Genomic DNA, 17802 nt, shown 5'->3' on the forward strand with positions numbered 1-17802 from the left:
ACACCACACACGATTGCTGGTGGCTCTGTGGAAAATTCTGAGCATGCAATGTAGGCTACATCGCTGTCGGTGGGATACTGTATGAGAGCTGCAATCTTTAACCTAGAACTGTCCTAAACCGGCTGCATTGCAACCGTACCAGATTACAGTTACATGCCACTTCTTCCTGCCTGCATGTGTGTGTGTCGCTCTCCGACCACTAGTGCTGCGTATAGGCACCATTGGAGCTTTTTTCAGGATTCCCCTCGTATATGAACTTTCAGAAGCTTTTTTTATTAGAATGTTCCTGTTTTAATGTGTGGTTAGCCAAATCAGGTACCTATACAATGCAATTCTATAAATTCCTTGTGTTAAATTTCTAATACCTATATACCCTTTTCATCAGCATTAATGGTATAACTGCTTGTCAGTTTCACAGTACTTCATTTGGATATACTGTACTGAAGCAGAAATCCCATTGATAATGTAAGGAAATGTGACACTTTATTTTGTTCGATTCAGTTGTTTCACTCATATGCAAGAGTTAAGTTGTTTGCTTTACAGAGAAGAGAGAAGTAGCTTTATGCATTGAAAAATGAGTCCGCACTCACGGTTCTTGCAAGCAGAGGGTTCCAAATCTCAGTGGACACTGGAAATATCAACATATTATACCGAGAATGTATAAGGAGACTGATAAATTACAAATTGTATATCTTAAACAATCACTCTTCTCTCTTATCTCATTTAGTCGTAACTTGAAAAATAATCAAGTATTTTATTTTAAACTTACTGCGTATGACAAAATTCCGTAAACTTTCCCTAGCTTGTGAATTGTAATAATTTTCCAAATTCACTATTTTGCAGTTTGAATTCAAATCATAGAGAATAGAGAAATTAAGTCAATTTCATAGAAGATAATATTGGTACTTAACAAAACCATACGTGGATCTCTATGAGTTTATTATTTCCATTTGCAAAAACATCAATTTTGTTTAGTTTGTAATTGTCAGGGAAAAATGTAAATTTTGTCCTGGAAAACCTGGAAAAGTCAGGGAATTTCATTTCTGCTTGTTTGTAGCCACCCTGAACTTATATATTCCTGTGGTTTCCACATCTAGTAGAGAGTTTCTCATTTTGAATTCATTAAATGTACATTCCAAACTTCTTGGTGATCTAAAAACAATTTTGAAATTAAAACTTCTAAAAATTTTGGCTATTTTATGTGAGAATCCCTTGTGGAATGGAATGCACACAAATTTCTTTTCAACAGATTTTTCATCTTTGTCTGTATTTCTCTTTTCCTTTAGTTTTCTTGCTACTTGTTTTTTGATTTGGTTTATTCTGTTAGTGTGAAAGTCAATTTTCTTTTGCTATATTAAAAAGTCTTTTTTCTTCATTTTTGATATTCTTATTATGAGAACATAGTCTTTGTGCTCTCATGAAAAAAAATAAAAATATATTATCCATTGTTATACGCGAATGTTCTGAATTGGCATGGATGTATTTTTCCCCTGCTAATTTTTTCTTATAGACTCATGTTTGAACTGTTGAGTCAGTTGTCTTAGTTTGCAGATCAAGGAAAGAAATTACATTGTTATTCATGGGTTCGCAAGTGAATTTTATGCGACGATGTGATTAATTTAACAATTTAAATACGTCCATGACGGTGTTCTCATTTTTAGCAGTAATTAGCACATCTACATATCTGAAGTGAAGGGAGCGTGTTTTCTCCTGAAACGTCACAACGAAAAACTGTTTTCTTATGCTTGTAATAACCGTAAACTACAAGAAAATAAACCCAGAATTTAATTGTAATTGAAAAAAAGGAAGTTTTGCTTTTCATATATTTGGGATTCACTGTTTGTTTGTTTTTTTCATTTTTCTGACATAGTTTTCAATATTTATGACATATTTTAAATTTTCTGACATATTTACATAGATATTTTACATTTTTATAGGCCATAAAGTCCCGGGGCCTAGTGATGACATGATGAAATTGATGAATGGACACTCACAAACATCCATGCCCAAGCCGGGATTCAAACCCGGGACCCCTGGCATCGTAGCACGATGTACCAACCACTCTACCATGGGGGCTGGCTCTATTATTAAGCTCTTAAGAAAGGAAGCAAACTTTATGTACTGATGGGGTTAAGCTCATACAAAAGGAATGTAATGTGTAAACTGTAAATACACTTAAATTTATCTTGATTTAAAATTCAATAATTGTTATAGGCAAAAAAAATAGCAAACATTTTGTGCAGAAAATTGTACAAAATACTAATCATCTTTCACCGTATATAGTGTCATTATCATTAAACTGTAAATAAATATGACAGCTGATATTGCAAACTATCATTTATAAAATATCCAAATTCACCTACAAAAGCTTTAAAAAATATTTTAAATTACAATTGCCTCAACAAACATTCCCATAAACATTAAAGGTACTTAACAAAATAATGAAAGCCTCCATTAATCCCACTTCTGCATCAACCAAATATGTTGTCCAGCAGTCCACACCTACGTATAACCAGCTTCAAGTAAACTAGAAAAATACATACAATGTAATGAAAACAAATGACTTGTGTTTTTCTTCACAACTTGCATTATAGATTCATAATTGGGAAATGAGAGATGCGGTAGTAGGTAAATACAGAGAAACTAGTACTCACTTTATCTGCAAAACTATTTTTTTCTGTATTCTATTAATTTCAGTAGCCACTGCCATCATCCTCATTGGAACTTGTTGTACTGTTAGCAGTGACAGTGGCCACTGGAATTAATAGAATAAAGAAAAAACAGTTTCACAGATAGAGTGAGTACTAGTTTCTCTGTATTTGCATTATAGTTTTTGAACATGAGGAATCTATGTTGTAAAATGACGCTGTAACTGTTCACTGTATCAAATAGAAATTATTGTAAAAGAAGAAATCATGTATCTTTGCAAGTTGTGCATGGCTTTCCCACACACTCAACATCCCCAATCCACTTTCAAACACACAGAAAAAATGTTACGTGATTAAATTAAGTTATTTTTTTATATTTAGATGTTTCACACATGTTCAACAAAGTATTACTACTTCCCACTATATTTTTGAATCTTATTAATACACAAACAAAAGTGACAATGTGTCTGCGTACGAGTTTATATAATTAAATTAATTTCAGTGATCACTGCCATCCACATGGAACTTGCAGTTGTCTGCTTCACGTGCAGCACTGTTATGATGATGGCCACTAGGTGTGCTGCTGTTCCTGGGCTGTTTGTTGTATCAGCTGCTATAGCATGTTTATAGTTGCTCAAGTAGCAGGAGCCAAATGTGGTGGGATTGTCCACTTTCAATATTTAGTTTGTGGGAAAAATTAATTGATTTTTGTGTCAATTAGGGTGCGTGTATTTGCTTGGTGGAATCTTCCTTGATTTGATGGTTGCTGTATTTGATATGTTTTGCTAGGCCAGTGGTGGGTTGGGATGTTTTGACATTGGATAACTGTTGCTGAATTCTTTTGTTAATGGATCAGATGGCTCTGCCAGTGTACTGTTTGTGTTTGCTCAGTCTGACAGCTAGTTTGGATTTGGGTTTGTGAGCTATGGTAATGCTGAAGAGTCGTAGGACTTTGGTAAGGTGGTTAAAGGTTAAATTAAATAAACAGGTACATGGATTCGTTAAGCACTTTTCATGTGTATATTAGTAGCTTACCTCGTCTAAAGTCCTGTAAACCTTAAACCTTATATGTAAATGCCAGCCAGCTTAAATTAAAGATGATAATTAAAAAAAGAGTAAAGATCACTCGAATCTTTACAAGCATATAAATTTTTACTTTGTACGTTATTTCATGTTTTTTTCCTACCCCTTTGATTTGAGACATATAAATAGCAACACAAACATATAATTACAGTGGAACCTCGATTTCACATTTTTTAGGGGACCAAGCTGAAAAGACTTAAAATATGGGAAAATGTAAAATTGAGGAAAATTTATTAACATTTGACTATGTTGGGACCATCAAGATTGAATGTATAATGTGGGAAAAATGTAAAATCTAGGAATTATAAAATTGGGTTCCACTGCATAATGCTAAGAGCACCAAACATGATCTGCATAACCAGTGCTAGAAAAATCTTCTTCAGAGCTAGGTGCTAGCTCTGTAAATCAGGTGCCGGGAAACCATCTACTAGCAATTGTGCATACTATAAGAAGGTGAGCTGGCCCTAGTGGCAGAGTGGTTAGCACATCATGCTACGATGCCAGGTTTCCCATGTTTGAATCCCGGCCTGAGCATGGATGATTGTGAGTGTTCATTGATCATATCATCACTTATCCCCATCTTCACAATTAAGTCAAAAGTGGCAAAAAAGAAAGCAAAGTAAAATAAAGCAAATCAATCTATAAGAATCTGAGCATCACTGTATTCAAAACATCGCTAAATCATGTGAGAAAGTGGAAAATTGGGGGGGGGGGGGGGGTTGGGGAACAAAGAATAAGAAATTGTTATTTGAAATGTTCACAACATTGATAAAAGAAACATCATTTGCTAACTTACGCTGTACTGCAATTATAACTTGGAGTTTTCAGAATTTCGTACATGAAAACTTGAAAAATGGCAATATTACAGCAAAAGATCAGTCGCCAGGCTGAAATTTCTAGTCACCATGGCGACCTGGCAACCAGGATTTTTCGAGCCCTGTGCATAACCATCTCACATAAGCAAACATGTCATGGCAACTATTATTTTTTTTGAAGTTAAACAATGGTTCCACAATATGATCTTATGTTCTGGAGAACATGGCACCCATAGTATGTATGTGTTCTGTAATGCTAATGTTTGCATTCTGACTTGTAAATACATGTGGAACAATGCTGTCTTTAAGGATGTTTTGCTCGCTTCCATATCCTACACCTGGTACACATGATCTGCATTGTTCATACATTCCACAGTACCATACGCTGCCCCCTTCCATTTGTATATTTTGGATTTTCTTGCCATCCTGCATTCTAGCGAAAAAAGAAAAATAGTTGCCATGATTTATGCCCCAACCCTCGTAGGAGCAACAATATGATTGGAAATAATGGAACAGAAATCATTTGCTTAAATGGTGTTGCACAAAATGGAGCACACTTAAAAACATAAAAAGGGTGTATTTACGATGTGTTAATCCTAACTCTACATCCCAAGGTTTCAATGCCATTTCCCATTGCTGCTTCAAAGTCAGCCATGAGTTAGGTGCTAAAATTGGTTTAATTAAAATTCTTTGAAAGAGTCTCCCTCTTTTTGGTTTAACAGTACTGTACTTTCTGAATGTGTCACTTATTTTTCTAGTTAAATAATTTACTATCAAGTAAGGATTTAAAATAAATATTTTATTTCTGTTTTTGAGTAATGAAGATGAAATATTTGTACTCTCTTACAGAATAGACAAGGTGCCAGATCTCAGAACAAAATGCGCTCAGTGGAACCAGACATACAGGAACCACAACAAGTGTTTGTAAAAGTAGAAAAGCAGTATGACAGCTTTGATGAACTTTTGCCACATCCATCTCGTTCTGTAAGTATTGTACCTCAGAGATCATACTCAATCGCACAAATTGCCAATGTTAACCAAAGTGAAGCAATCCTTCCTGCGGGTGGTGAAAGGAAAATAGCAGTGAAAACAGAAGATCTAGAAACTGTTTCAGAAGTGAATAGTGATTTTATATTGGGAGACAGTTCGATAGGTTTCGAGGACAATATGACGTATGGAGATGCTGGAATGGACACAAGCGGTGATAACTATCCTGGTCATGTTGGTGCTCAAGCTACTAGTGCACAGGGTGATGATGATGGTGATATAGTCCTTCTCTCTGACGATTCAGACAGCGAAAGTGCAAAAGTGATAAGTCAAGTGCCAAGTGAACCTAAGACTAAAAGAGCAAGGAAAACAGTTTCTGGAGAATCTAGCACAGCAAGTAGAGGGAGCATTCCAGGGACTTCTCAGCAAAGGTAGGTTGAAGGCTTTTGTTTACCAGGTTTGCAGGAGAGTTGGTTATTGAGAAGATTGCTGCTTACTTCCTAAAGAGTTTTTTTTTTCTGTACACTTTTAGTAAGGAAAGGGTTGATGCTGGACCTTCACACTTACATGCACACTTAACACTATATCAAGGTTAAAAAGCAAGGTACCAACTCTGAGGGAACAAATACGTTGAATGCTTGCAATAAGCAAACTTGATCCTTGTTTCAAATGCTTGGAACACTGGTGGTCATGTAGAAAGCTGGAACAAGTTTACAGATATCTTCTCACTAGGAAAGATGTCACATGCAAGTGAGTGAACTGCTTCAAGTCAAAAATACAGAATTGAAAACTCTGTGTAGAAAGAGAGTAGCAGTGTATGAAAATAATCGTGGGCAACAATGTTGTGGCGAACACGATCACCTTTTCCCATAGTTAACAATGGACAAGGAATAGTTTTTTTGTAGCTAGATGGACTCAACAAGATAAAATATTCCTTGACAAGAAACTGGGAAAACTGCCAAGCATCCTTGAGAGGAATAGCTAATTATTTGTTTGGACCTTCATGTAAAATGCTAAAATATTGCAATTAATAATAACCTGTGGCGTAACATGAAGACCAATGTCTACCTATCAGCTCACGGCCTTATAGTTATGGATTGATGTGTGGTCAGCACGAGGGACCCTCAGTCGTCGTAGAAGGTTTTCTATAACCTGATTATGCTACTCATTTGTAGCTCCCCAATTTCGTTACAATGGTGGGTGGCCATATACAGGCCGAAATCTCAGGAAAAGTTGTTATGCTGCTCCGAGGAGAGAGTAACCTCATGTGGACCACATGGCCATGATGCAGGACAAAATATTGCACTTATTAGGAAATACTTTAAGTTGAAAATTGAACATTTTCATTCTTCATAAGTTGATATACATTTATTAGTGACATTCCTAATTATCTAGCTTAATTATTAAATGGACACAGGGTATGAATAGGAAAGCTTACATGCATGAAAGAAACAGTGTGAAAGGTTTCCCATCACTCAGGGGAATATGCCCCAAAACTAAACTATGGGTGTCAAGTGCCCCCAAATTTATTAACTTAGCATAACTTCTGCCAGTTGCAATTAATGATAGAATGTCCATATCATAATTGCAGCAGAACATTTCTAGATGATTATGACATTATATTTCGGGGTTAATCAATCCTAAATGAAAATTCTTGTTGTCTGATCAACAAGCTGGTTCCAGCATCAAAGCAGTCTGTGATTGCTAACAACTTTTCCAGTATGTGAATAATTTATTCACAAAACATCTTCGTATTAGCCAAAAGTGGCAGCAAGGCGGAGTAAAATAAACCAAATCAATCAATTTATTCACCAAAGTTGTATAACCTATACAGCCAAAAATACAAAATCGTTTGATGTTCTTTTGTGTCTTAAACAAATACATATCTAAGAAGAATAAATTGTTGAAACATCTGCATTAGGACTGCAATGGGTAAATAATGATGTAAAGTACACTGAAAGTAAAAAAAAATGGTCAATGTGCATGGATGTTACGAACACTCATTTCATAAAAGAAATTGTGTTTGTTTATATCACAGACAGAAATATAAATATGTATAGACCAGCAATCTTTGAGGTCTGCTCTCCTGCAAACTTATGACTTCATGTCTTTTTCATTTGTGATTTTGGCAATAAATCCAGTGAATTCTCAATGTGCTAGTGCAAAATTATAATTTGCATATTGTTTTGAATTGATATTGTGCCAATATTTCTTCATGTGGATGACTTGATGAAATATCAAAAACTTTTCAGGAGTAAAGATGTTTTCGTACAAAATCTTCTTAACATTTAAGCAATCCATCAAATGTAAAGTAAAGTAAAGGGCTTCCCTGTGCTTAGCACCATGCCATGAAGGCGTATAGAGGGTGTGGGGGTAACGCCCCACACTTTCTTGATCCGGTCGTGAGTGGGGGTGATGTGTTCAGCATCACGCCCCTGACCACCTTTACCCCCTCAGGGTTTCCCCCAGGTACCCATGTTATTCGACGCTGGGTGGGCACCGGGGCATCTTCCAACGTTAGAAAAGTTATTTGTTATCACATCTACTTCACAGCATATTCAATGTCGATAAGATGTTTTAAAGCCATATTCTCATATTGGCTATTTTGGGATATTGACAAGAGCCCCTTGACTGAGAATTTCTTGCTTTATGTAATATGAAAGGCTTTCAGGTCACAGAAACCACAAATAACAGAGATATTTGATCCCAAAGTACGGCCTGTGTAAATAAATAATCTCCCATCTCGTAATATTTTCACAGTTTTTTTATTCGTAGAAGCAGGTTGTATGCACACTCAAATACCGAAAGATTTACTTGCAAATGATGTCCCCAAATTTAATACTCCTAAACTTTTTACTTTTTTTTAAATCAAAGGTAAACAAATGAAAAAGAAGAAAAGAAAAAGACCATACAGCTTTTTTGTCATCTGTTCAAGCCTTGTCAGAATCTCAACATTCACATTCCTAATTAATGTGTAAAACAATTTTGCTTTAGAAAAATAGAATGGCACATTGGGAAATGTGTTTTATGTAGACAAAGTACATGCATTCTATCTTTATATTTATAAGAACGATAACTAAATGGTAGAATTTTGTACTCAGTTGCAGATTATTTGTAGAAATATCAGGTCAGTAAAATTATCACTAACTGATGTGCTATCATCGCCCGATGTCATAATAATGCTGATTAATCAGTCTCAGCTCTATCATATATGGATTATTTTATGAATATAACATTGGAATGTATTTCCTTAATGATGCGCTGTAAATAAAGATTTTTTTTTATCAATGACATTACTTAGCAATTTGGAGTTAAGAGTTTAAGCATGTATGGGATTTTCTAGAGTAAATGGGTTCTGTATTCTTGTACATGTTGCACATTTTTCAAATACGACAACCGTGGTAGCTGAGCACATATAGTGGCTGACTTGTAATCTTGGATGACTTTAGGCTTCAGTCTCAGTATGGGTTTATTTGTAGGTCTCTTTAGGAATTTCATCTTTTTCATTGCAATTTGCGTCAAAAAGCAGGAAATTCTGTTTAATAAGAAAAAAAATATGAATGATTTCACAGTAATTAGTGTTTCCAGCAGTTCATATCATTAAATAATATCAGTTGTGTAGTGGTATCTATTAAGTGACTTGCTACCAACATTGACACATCAGTCAGGAAGTGATATAACTAGATATATGACTTGGTAGGAAAGAAAGAAAATAGACAACTAGCACTATAAACTACATTTTTCAAGTTCAAGTGTTTATGAAAGTAATACTGAGGTACTTTGAGATAACTTTTTTTAAATATTAGTTTTCTTTTATTACAAACGAGAACAAGCAATGATGATATACTACTGAATCCAGCAAATGAGAAGCCTTCAATTGATCATCTTCACATGAGGTATATTCCTAAGTAAATCAACAGATGAATATATTATTGAAAACTGCATAAAAACAGGCAATGCACGTCTAACATCGTTTTGTGACCTTGTGCTGCACAAGCTCACAAATGACAGCAGAATCTTTGAAAGTTTAGAAAGACACAGCAGATTTATTATTCAAAGTTATACGGCGTACGCTTTTAGAAGGATCATGAGTTCAGCCAATACGCAACCAGTGATGCCACGCTGTTGCCAAACCAACTGCTAGCGGAAGGGAAACACAGATAATTCGCTGTGTCCAATATTCAGCTTTTTATGGGTATAATGCATGCACGTGATATTTGAGTACAATGAAATATATAGTGAAGAATTCTACACAGGATTATATCATATCACTGCAGCATATAAGAGAAACTCGTACCTGAAAGAAGTGTGAAGGTACGTATTTATTGTAGGGGAACTGCAAGGTCATCATCATCGCTCTTTTTTCTGTTTTCTGGCATGTTTCCCAGGAGATTTGAATAGGAATTCGCCGATTTCTGTGGTAGATACTTTACCCTGTTTTATAATGCGCAACACAGTATGCACACATACACCACTTGCTTTAGCCGTAAGTTCTCGACTCTGAGAAAACACTGTTTCAGCACACACGTCTTGCGAACGCCAATTCCTTGAAGTAAGAATAAGCTTTAAAACTAAGATTTCTGTCTTGTGAACGTAATACGACTATTTACCCTTGGTGCCTGTACTACTGGTACGTACATTATTAATTTGATTTGATTTGCTTTATTTTACTTTGCTTTTCTGTCACTTTTGGCTACCGTAATTGTGAAGATGGGAATGAGTGATAATATAATGAAATTGATGAAGGGACGTTCATAAACATCCATGTCCAGGCCAGGATTCGAACCCGGGACTCCTGGCATCGTAGAGCGATATGCTAACCACTCCACAATGGCGCCGGCACGACATTATTAAATAACACTCACGCAACACACACAGTGTTGCACAACTATCAAGCATAAGGGCTGTATTGCACATCGCGCTACGATGCCAGGGGTCCCGGGTTCGAATCCAGGCCCAGGCATGAATATTTGTGAGTGTCCATTCTTCAATTTAATCATATCATCATTCATCCCCATCTTCGTAAATTAGCCAAAAGTGGCAGAAGAAGCGAAGTAAAATAAGTCAATCAATAAGGGCTGTATTGAATTATCTCACAACTGTTCTTAATGCCGTAGGAGTAAAATTATCTTACACCGCCCTTGTTGTGAAAATGCTGAACTCAAAACTGACCCAGACTCGCAATGTTTGTGAACACACAAGACAATGAAAGGTCATTGCGTATATTCAGCCAAATTGGACACCCATAGCTTTACCAAGACAACAACTCATAGGGAACAACACTGTGGCAACAAAAAAACAACAGACGGAACACGGAAGGACAACGAAAGGGTCAGTGTGTGTGTGTGTGTGTGTGTGTGTGTGTGTGTGTGTGTGGGCGTGGGCGTGCGTGCGTGCGTGCGTGTGTGTGTGTGTGTGTAGAGACGTTTTGTTCCCTGTATTTCTTCGAGAAACTATAACTCCGGCTGTAGGCGACGGAAAATCATGGGAATTGGACAGTCAGGTTCAAAATCTCGTCCCTCATCTTATGATGAACCTTAAAGTGGCGAGTTTCATGAAAACTTCTTGCATGCAAGAAAAATACAGAACACTGCATTTAACTCGCGTGCCTCAGTTTCCTAATTGTACAACGTTGCACTCCTGCCATTGGCTGGTTGCCACGCACACCCTCTGCATGGCTCTGCCCGATATCGCTTCTAAAACCGTGCGTCGTGTAGTTATAGTAATATGAATAAATATAATTAATTGTATTAAGATGAGTAAGTGTCTCACAAGGTATATACTCATTTCAGTTTTGTCAAAATTCATACAAGTACGTATTGTAAAAAAGAAATTAGGAATTGTAGCTTCCCTGGCGACCTAATTTGAACAAGTGTTCACAGGTTACTTTCCAGGTTAAATTGGCATTGGTGTCATTCGTTCCGAGCACATACAGTGGCTCCAGAAAATATTCGCCTGTATAGAGGGATGGGTTATTGGATGTACAGACTGGCATTATTTTTTTAAAAAAAAGAACACAAATTGCACTCGATTACTTATTCGTTTGCACACAAAAAAATATACAAAAGGAAATGTTGTATTTGTCATACAAAGTGAATTACAACAAAAAATACATTAACATGCATCATCCGATGCCAAATAAATATTCGTCTGCAATACATAAAAATAAAAGTGTCTCATCTTTACAAATGGTTAATACTTGGTGGGACCACCTTTGCTTTTAAGGATGGCTTCCATCCTTCGTGGCATTGATCGAACCAAATTACTTGTCGTTTCCTGTGAAATATTATGCCATTCAGTCATTAGAGCTTTCTTCAGATCATTTTTATTAGAAATGTTGTGTTTGCGTATGTTTTCCTCCAGCATATTCCCCACATGCTCTATGGGATTAACATCTGGAGACTGTGGAGGTGTTTCCATCCAGTGTGGTGTATTATAGAGTAACCACAACTTGGTGTTGTGAGCTGTATGCTTAGGGTCATTATCTTGGGTGAAGATGTATCCATCGGATAGACCCATATCATGCACACTTTTGGGAAGGTGGGGCTTCAGGATGTTGATGTATGCTTTATGATCCACGATGCCTTCCACAAATCACAGATCTCCAACACCACTGGCACTCATGCACCCCCATAGAAGTATTGATCCTCCTCCACCATGTTTCACAGTTGGTGTTAGATTCTTGTCAGCCAGTTCTGTGTTCTTCTTCCGCCACACCATGACCCATCCATCTGACTTGAAAAGATTAAATTTACTCTCATCTGTGAATATGAGTTTCTTCCAGTAGTCATATGTGTCATTTTTGTGTGCATTGGCGTAATCAGTCCCTTTCTTCCTGTTGCATTTGTTGATGTACGGTTTTCTACGGGCAGTTCTTCCCCGATACCCAGCTTGGTAGAGAACACTTCTTACTGTTTCTGCCGAGACCGTTTTTCTAGCTTCATTTGCAACCTCAGCTGCCAACTTTGGGGCACTCACTTTCGGATTTTTCGCAACTTTCCGCACTATCACACGTTTATCTTTCTTTGTTAGCTTTGGAGGTCGGCCATTTCTTGGGGCATTTTTGTATGTTCTTGTGTCCTTAAACCTATACACAATACTTTTAATTGTGGTGATTGGCCTACTGAGTGTTTTGCTTATCTCTGTGAAAGAGTTACCACTACGAAACAAACTCACCAGAATATGCCTTTCCTCTTTGGTAGTTTCCCACGATTTGCGCCCCATTTTTCCACACAGGTCCAACCTTGGCCTCCAGCATGCACATTCCCTGTTGCATCGGAAGAAAGCTTGTACTTGCACCACACGAGATTCATCTTGCGTCTCAAAAGCGAGTACCTAGGGGTCGTGATTTCATGGAACTATGTAGCAAACGAATACTAGTTTGGTGCGTAATATGACATGATTTTCGCAGAACGAATGTGGACGTGTGACGTGCTCATGCTTTTCTTCTTTTGCAAAGTGCTATACGTGGTTTGACAGTCTGATTGTGCTCAGACGAATACTTTCCGGAGCCACTGTACGCCACTCTCATCATCAGGGAATGATGATGATGAAAATGTATGCATCTATATTATTATTATTGTTATTATTAAGGATATTATCAATAAATGTGTTTCAGCTTACATGCATTTCTTATGCAGAATGAAAACACCTGCACTTCAACTTAAAGTTAACGCTAGGGAGACAAATTTATGGTAAATAAAAACTAAGGAGAGCGGTAAATAAAATGTTAGATCAGCGGTATATACCAGCGGTGGGAAAAAACAACAGACTAATCTTATCGCTGCTACAGCTAGCAAGTTCAATGAAACTGGAAGTTGAGTAGACATTCGGGGGAAGATAGCAATTCAGCTTGACAGGGAGTGAAGTTTTCGAACTGAGATTATGTGCATGGGAAATCCCAATTTGCAGCGTCATCCTGATGTGATGGAAGATAAAACGTTCTTCAGCTGCAAGTGGCAAGAAACTTTAGGCAAACGTTTCATTACAAATTGACAGTTTGCGCGCACAACTTCGATTGCCGGTTTTTGCTTGTTTTCTACTTAATTTGATGATATTTCACGGTTATTTCACGAAAAAGCGTTCATTTCATGGAAAAGCACACATTACGCATTACTTGGTGAATAAAACTAATGCATATTTCATGGTTGGGGTGTAGTTACGTCCAGAATGTTCAAAATTGCATATTTTTTTCACATTTCGTGATTTCGCGCATCGCGAAAATTCAATTACCCTAGTTATCACTAATCAGAACAACATTTTGCCATTTTCATAAACCTCAGTTATTTCTCAACCTTGCCTCTTTTCATTCATGTGCTTTGTGCAGTTATATTAAATAACATGCTCCATAAGGGTCCATATGAAATTCTAGCTTGTGTCTGACTAGGTTGAGGATATCCCCACCCCGTTTGGCTCCTCAAGCTCAATGTAGAAAACTATACCTCTCCTCCGAAATACAAGATTTTAATATTTTACATCATAACAATGTTAGCAGTTAGTATACAAAATGATTTGATTTGTAATTAAATACATAGGAACAAAGACTGAAGTAATATGCAAGTAATAATGTCCGATATGGTGATTATAGCACATCCATCTGCCACTTTTATGAGCCATTTCCTATTTTAATTTTTTTTTGTTTTGTTTGTGTGGTATGTATTGCTTTCGGAATAGGCACCAATAGCAGCAATTGTTTAATAGTAAGAGCCTTCCCCCTTTTTTAAACGTGATAATCACAATCACTCTCTTTCCTTTAATGTATTCTGTTGCAAACCACAGGCAGTAATGGCACGTTATCACTAAATTAAAATAAAAAGTATTCAGTCTCAGTACAGCACATTGAGATTTCAATGGATTTTTGTTAATATTGTACACATATGCAGATGTATACATTGCAGGTTTGTATGTATCATGGTAGTCTTGTATTATTTGTGATTGGAATGTATAATTTTGTTTTGTGTAACATTGGTCTTTCCATATGAAACACAGTGAGCAAGGAATGTTGAGGAGAGGGGATGTATTTTGCATAAAAAGTACATGACGATAAAATAGTAAACAATGTTAAATCAATGCTGAAAAATACTTGTCTCAACCATTATATTTGAACTTGCTGCATTTGACAGGTTTGTAGGAGATAGAAATAGTATATGAAATAAAATGTTCTGACTTGAAACTAAAAGCTCAAAGAAGAATATGTTGCATTGAAAATTGAAAGAAAAATGCTGTGAGTCCTGGAATTTTACACCTGAAAAACCAGGAACTGTCTAATTTCTGCTCATGCTTGTGCTTGTGGGCCATTTTGCCTCAGCTAGACAAGTCATAGGCATACTGTCAAGTGTTCTATTTAATTTGAAAGTTAATGAAGTTCGATTACACAAGCTCTTTCCGTGTGTATGTGTGTTTGAGTTTGTGCGGTCTACATGAAATGCCTTGAAGAGAAATTTAAGAAGGAGAATGGAAGATGCTCCCTGCTATAGGATAAGTATATCTTTCAAATGTATTTTCTTGAATTTCTGAGGGAATTACCACCATGATTGGTTTTTATTTGCTTTCTATTGTTATTGATACCTTCTTGCTTTTCCTATATTTCTCTTGTGTACACGACCTGCAAAAATCTTAAGATCAAGAGTGAAACATGCAGGTGTTTAAATGTCATTTCTTGTTCGTCATTGTGAACTACACACATTTGTTCGTCATTGTGAACTACATACATTTGTTCGTCATTGTGAACTACATACATGAAACATAAATCATGTGCATGAAGTTTATGGGCAATGTGTATTTTCCCCATGCTTTGACAGACTGCCATAATATTGACATTTGTTGAAGTAGCTTGGAAATCATGTTTCATGTATTGAAGGCCTGATAGAGATGTGTATCGTTGGTGGGCCACTCCATTATAGATTTTTGCAAGCTTTGATCATATTCATCCCAGAAAGAATTAAAATGATTCAATTGCGCTTCATTCTAGGCTTTGTAGGTAGTTCTTGCACAGTACTGTGCCTCAGTTCGTTATAATGCTGAAATATGAAATCTCTTCCAACAAGCTGCTTGCCACTTTGTTGTGCATGATGTGCAAAACTGACATATATATATTCCGTGCCCAGCCATGTTTTTGTTCCTAAACTTTTAGTGGGCACTGTATGTGTAACTGAAGTGAAAAAGTTTGACTATTAAGCAAGGAATGAAATCTTGAGGGGCTATTAAAACTCAAATTATTATGGAAAGAAGATACACTCAGCACATAGTAAAGAAGAAGTTTTTTTTTCTTCTTCTTCTTTTGGTGTAGACATATAGATGGCATTAAGACAGTGTACATAGTGCAAGGGCACAGAATACTGACGGTAGTGTCTGTAAGGTGCTGCCAGAAACAGTTGATAGGTAACAAATGTACTTTCACCAGTGTTTCCTGCATGGTAAGTGGTTTCGGGGAGAGGGTTATTGGATGGCTAGGTTGAGTCCGGGGGTATAGTGGCATGCCCTTTCTCATCGCTAGAGGCACATATTTTTGGTAAACAAAAAAGCAAAATTTTGGTATAAATACTGAGTCAATTTCGGGTTCAAAAGCGGTAAATAAAATAAAATATCGGTGTTATAGCGGTGAAAAATTGGATCAAAAGTGGTATATAAAAAAAAAAATTGGTTTTAAAATTGTGAATATAATCCTAAATTTGATTTAAAAACTACACTTATTCCACAGAATTAACATTTCACTTCTTATAGCCCATTTATGTAGTTATCTGAGTATTAAGTTTATTTCTGTAAAGAAGTCAATTTTTGTTTCTCCAATATTAACAGCAGAATTAATCAAGTTTCCGGGAATTGCATAACTCTCAGGATAATTCAGACCTCAGAAGGTGGCGCGTCGGTGAATAAACCCTAAATTTCGTGTTTAAGAGTTAATTTCCCTTTTTGCAGTTCATTTCGCATTATTTTGTGACAAAATATGGTCACAAAATGCATCTCACACCTTTCAAAAACATGAAAAATTAACACTACAATGTGTTTTTTCAAATTTCGTTTTTTCGTCAAAAACGAAATATGCATGCCCCTACTCATCGCCTTTGGACAGACGTGTCTGAGTGGGAGGTGGGGGGGGGGGGGTGGTAAAAGATGGATAATGGCCACACGGAAACAGTTGTTAAAGGTGGTATTATGACTCTTGGTATGGATGGCAACTGTGAAATCGGAGTTTTGGGTAGGAGGAACGGTGATTATTGATCCTAAGGTTCAAGGGGGTGGAGGTTTTGCCCAGGTAGAAGTTGCCACAGATTTGGCAGATGAGGTTGGATTAGTGGCGGGTGCCCTTTGAGTGAAGGGTGAACTCACCTGCAGCAAATGTCTGCTATTTCCTTTTGTTAAGAGTCAAAGCACACATTGAATGATATGAATCTGCTTTTCATTATCAAAACAACAATTGGCGGCGAACCATAAAGGTTCTTCTTACCTTTAAACGCGACAATTGAGGTGTTTGCATTTCAGTTTCCATCATATTTAATAATTCTCGTTGTATGAAATAGAATTATGTGTCTTTTGTAGTCGTAAGGTCTGTGGTATGAGCTTTTACATTGAATTGGCAATGACCTTGGCGTTTGTCACAGAGAAATATTGTGCCCCCCCCCCACCCCTCTCTCCGTTGAATGATCGGCCCTGATGTTGGGGAAATCTTGCGATGACTACGTAAAAGTGTCACGATTTGCCACTGCCTGCAGCGGTGGGGATCAGGAGGGTGGGGGAGATGATGACTATGGGGCAGGCCTTCTTGCACCTGGGTTTGTTGCACCTGTGAGCTGGGGGAGTGGGGGAAGGGGTGGGAGTGTTTTGGACCAAGATGTTCTTGAGGTGGGGGGGGGGGTGCGACGGAAGATGACCCTAGGTTTATCCCGAAATATGTCCCTGGTGTCAGGATCACTGTGCAGGATGGGAAGGAGGGAGTGGTGGGTATGTTTGGTTTCCATAAGGTGCAGGTGTTATCGTGTGATCAGAGCTGGAGGGTTGGTTTTGGGTTGTTTAGTGTGTTTGTGGGAGGTGGCCACGGTTGGTTAGGGCTTATTGCAGGCGTAGGTTGTAGTTTTGGAAGGATGAGGGGGATGAGTTGAAGCATTGGCCTCTGAGAGCTGGGGAAAATGGGATGGCTTTTTTGGTGTGGTAGGGGTGCGAGTTGGAATAGTGGAGATACTGGAGGTCGGTTAGATATGTATTGATGTTTCCAAGTGGCCTCCCGCGATGTGGATGTCCACATGTAAAATGGAAATCATAGAACTTAAGAC

General features: G+C 37.3%; 1 protein-coding gene across 18 annotated transcripts in view; it reads left to right on the forward strand.

The window, feature by feature from the left end:
* LOC145992028 (uncharacterized) overlaps window positions 1-17802 on the forward strand; it is a 222254-nt gene that overhangs the window by 25657 nt on the left and 178795 nt on the right. For all 18 annotated transcript variants that reach the window (XM_083128077.1, XM_083128072.1, XM_083128076.1 and 15 more), the window contains exon 3: window positions 5396-5964. In XM_083128077.1, coding sequence (XP_082984203.1) covers window positions 5396-5964 — 569 coding nt within the window. The remainder of the gene's footprint in view (window positions 1-5395; window positions 5965-17802) is intronic.

The sequence above is a fragment of the Lepisma saccharinum genome, chromosome 9, assembly GCF_977018435.1.
Source record: "Lepisma saccharinum chromosome 9, izLepSacc3.1, whole genome shotgun sequence".
Lineage (NCBI taxonomy): Eukaryota > Metazoa > Arthropoda > Insecta > Zygentoma > Lepismatidae > Lepisma > Lepisma saccharinum.